Raw genomic sequence first — 2517 nt, 5'->3', positions numbered from 1 at the left:
CAGCAGCAGCAACAGCTGCAGCAGAGCAGTCCAAGGTCTGCAACAAAGCAGCAGCATCAGCAGCAGCAGCTCTGCTGCTGGGGTCCCTCCTCCACAGCAGCAAGCTGGTGCGGCTGAGGCCTAGGGATTTGCAGCGGCTGCAGCTGGCGACGTTCAGGCAGCTGCAGCAGCAGCTGCTGCAGCAGCAGCAGCAGCAGCAACAGCAGCAGCAGCAGCAGCAGCAGCAGCAGCAACATCATCATCAGCTTCCACTCTGCTGGCATCACCCGCAGCAGCTCTTTGAGCTGCAGCAGCAGCTGCTGCTGCTGCAGCCGTCGAAGGAAGCAGCAGCAGCATTTGCTGCTGCAGCAGCAGCAGCAACAGCAGGGGTTGATGCTGATCAAGCTGCTGCACTTTCATCAGAAGCAGCAATGGAAATGCTGCAGTTGCTGCAGCAGCAGCAGCAGCAGCAGCAGCAGCAGCAGCAGCAGTACATTGGTACAGAAGCCTGGTGCAGCAGCCATGACAGCTGCAGCAGCAATGCTGCAACAGCAGCAGCAGCAGCAGATGCTGCTGCTGCTGCTGCTGCTGCAGCAAGAGAGTATGTAACGAATGTGTTTCACTCCGCTCACCTTTTGTTGCCTTCAAGCAGCAGCAGCAGCAGCAGCAGCAGCAGCAGCATGGACAGCAGCAGCAGCAGCATCAGCAGAAGCAGCACTACAGACAGCCGAAGCAGCAGCATTTTGTCTCCCTTTGCTTCCGTCAGCAGCAGCAGCAGCAGCAACAGCAGCAGCAGCAACAGCAGCAGCAGCAGCAGCAGCAGCAGCAGCACCTGCTCGCTGCCACCGTTTCCTAAGGGCGTGTGGTTCTTCACTTCTGCTGCAGCAGCAAAGCGACTGACATCCTTTATTCCTGCTGCTGCAGCAGCAAGAGGTGCAGCAGCAGCAGCAACAGCAGCAGCAGCAAATCAAATACTTGTATGTGCAGAAGAAGACTTTGGGTCTCTTGTTGCTGCTGCTGCAGCGCATGCAGCAGCAGCTGCTGCTGCTGCTGGAGACTGGCTTAGTGCCGGGCTGAGGCGAATAAAAGCAGCAGCACTAGCAGCAGCAGATGCTACCGTCACAGCAGCAACACAGCTACGCAAGCAGCAGCACGCTGCTGCTGCAGCAGCAAAAGAAGCAGCAGCAAAGCTCTTCGGCCTGCGCTCCCCCCAGCAAGCAGCAGCAGCAGCAGCAGCAGCAGCAGCAACAGCAGCAGCAGCAGAATCTCCTGCTGCTTGTGCTTTCCCTCCGGGGGATTGCATGCAGTGCAGCTGCCCTAGGACTTCTGAGCGGCAGCAGCTGCTGCAGCTGCTGCAGCAGCAGCAGCATGAACAGCAGCAGCAGCAGCAGCAGCAGCAGCAGCAGCAGGCTGTATGTTTTCCTGTGTCTTATGCTGCAGGCAACTCGAAGTCTGCTTGCTGCGCGATGGCTTTTGAGTTGCTGCTGGTGCAGCTGCTGGAGCAGCAGCAGCAGCACTACCTGCAGCAGCAGCAGCAGCAACAGCAGCAGCAGCAGCAGCAGCTGCTGCTGCACCTGGGGACCCCGCGAGGCCGCACCATTGTCTACGCCTCAGCTCTTCGTGCTGCTACCGGTGGTTTGCTGCCTTCAGCATTTTTTAGTTTATTAGAATATAATGGAAAGACAGCAGCAGCAGCAGCAGCAGCAGCAGCAACAGAAGCAGCAGCAGCAGCAGCAACAGAAGCAGCAGCAGCAGCAGCAACAGCAGCAACAGCAGCAACAGGAGAAGCAGAAGGAGCATCATCCGTCGTCAGCGGCGTAGCAGCAAACGCAGCACAACCCTCAGCAGCAACAACACCAACAACAGCAACAGCAGCAGCAGGAGCAGGAGCAGCAGCAGCAGCAGCAGCAGCAGCAGCAGCAGCAGGAGACGAATCTCTATCAACTCTGCCTTTTTTGTCTCTATCTATAGAACAAACAAACATAAACACTCCCTGCTACCCTCTATCTTCTTTCTTACATAGACGGCTGCTGGGGTGGGGGGGGCTGCAGCTGCCGCTGCTGCTGCTGGGGGGTTGGTTTGTGTCTGTGTTCTCTGCTGCTCCCCTCACGCTAGTGCATTTGCCTCGTTTTCTTTTTCTTTCTTTCCTTATTCTTTATAGGGGCCTCTGTCTATACACTGGGTTCAACTGGCTAGGCAGCAGACTAGGGGCCTGGCTGGATACGCTGCAGCAGCAGCAGCAGCAGCAGCAGCAACAGCAGCAGCAGCAGCAGCAGCAGCAGCAGCAGCAGCAGCAGGAAGAAGAAGATAGATTCAGCTGGTCTGATATAGATCTTAGTGACCATGTGCTGCTGTATGTATTGGCGTTGATTGTTGCTGCAATAGAAACTGCTGCTGCTTTTGCTTCTCATCCTCCTCCTCCTGCTGCTGCTGCTGTTGCTGCTGCTGCTGCTGCTGCTGCTGGTGCTGGTGCTGCTGCTCGTACTCGAGACCCCACAGACACCACCCCCAGCAGCAGCAGCACCAGCATCACCAACA

The 2517-nt window shown here is 57.1% G+C and overlaps 1 protein-coding gene across 1 annotated transcript in view; it reads left to right on the top strand.

The window, feature by feature from the left end:
- Positions 1-2517, top strand: part of EMH_0061430 (uncharacterized protein) — a gene marked incomplete at both ends in the record, with an annotated part of 5501 nt that overhangs the window by 2471 nt on the left and 513 nt on the right. Inside the window, one exon of the mRNA XM_013497927.1 lies at positions 3-2448. Coding sequence (XP_013353381.1) covers positions 3-2448 — 2446 coding nt within the window. The remainder of the gene's footprint in view (positions 1-2; positions 2449-2517) is intronic.

Source organism: Eimeria mitis, genomic scaffold (assembly GCF_000499745.2).
Source record: "Eimeria mitis Houghton genomic scaffold, Emh_scaff3018, whole genome shotgun sequence".
Taxonomy (NCBI): domain Eukaryota; phylum Apicomplexa; class Conoidasida; order Eucoccidiorida; family Eimeriidae; genus Eimeria; species Eimeria mitis.
The sequence above is the reverse complement of the archived record's forward strand: the minus strand, read 5'-3'. Positions and strand labels throughout refer to the sequence as shown.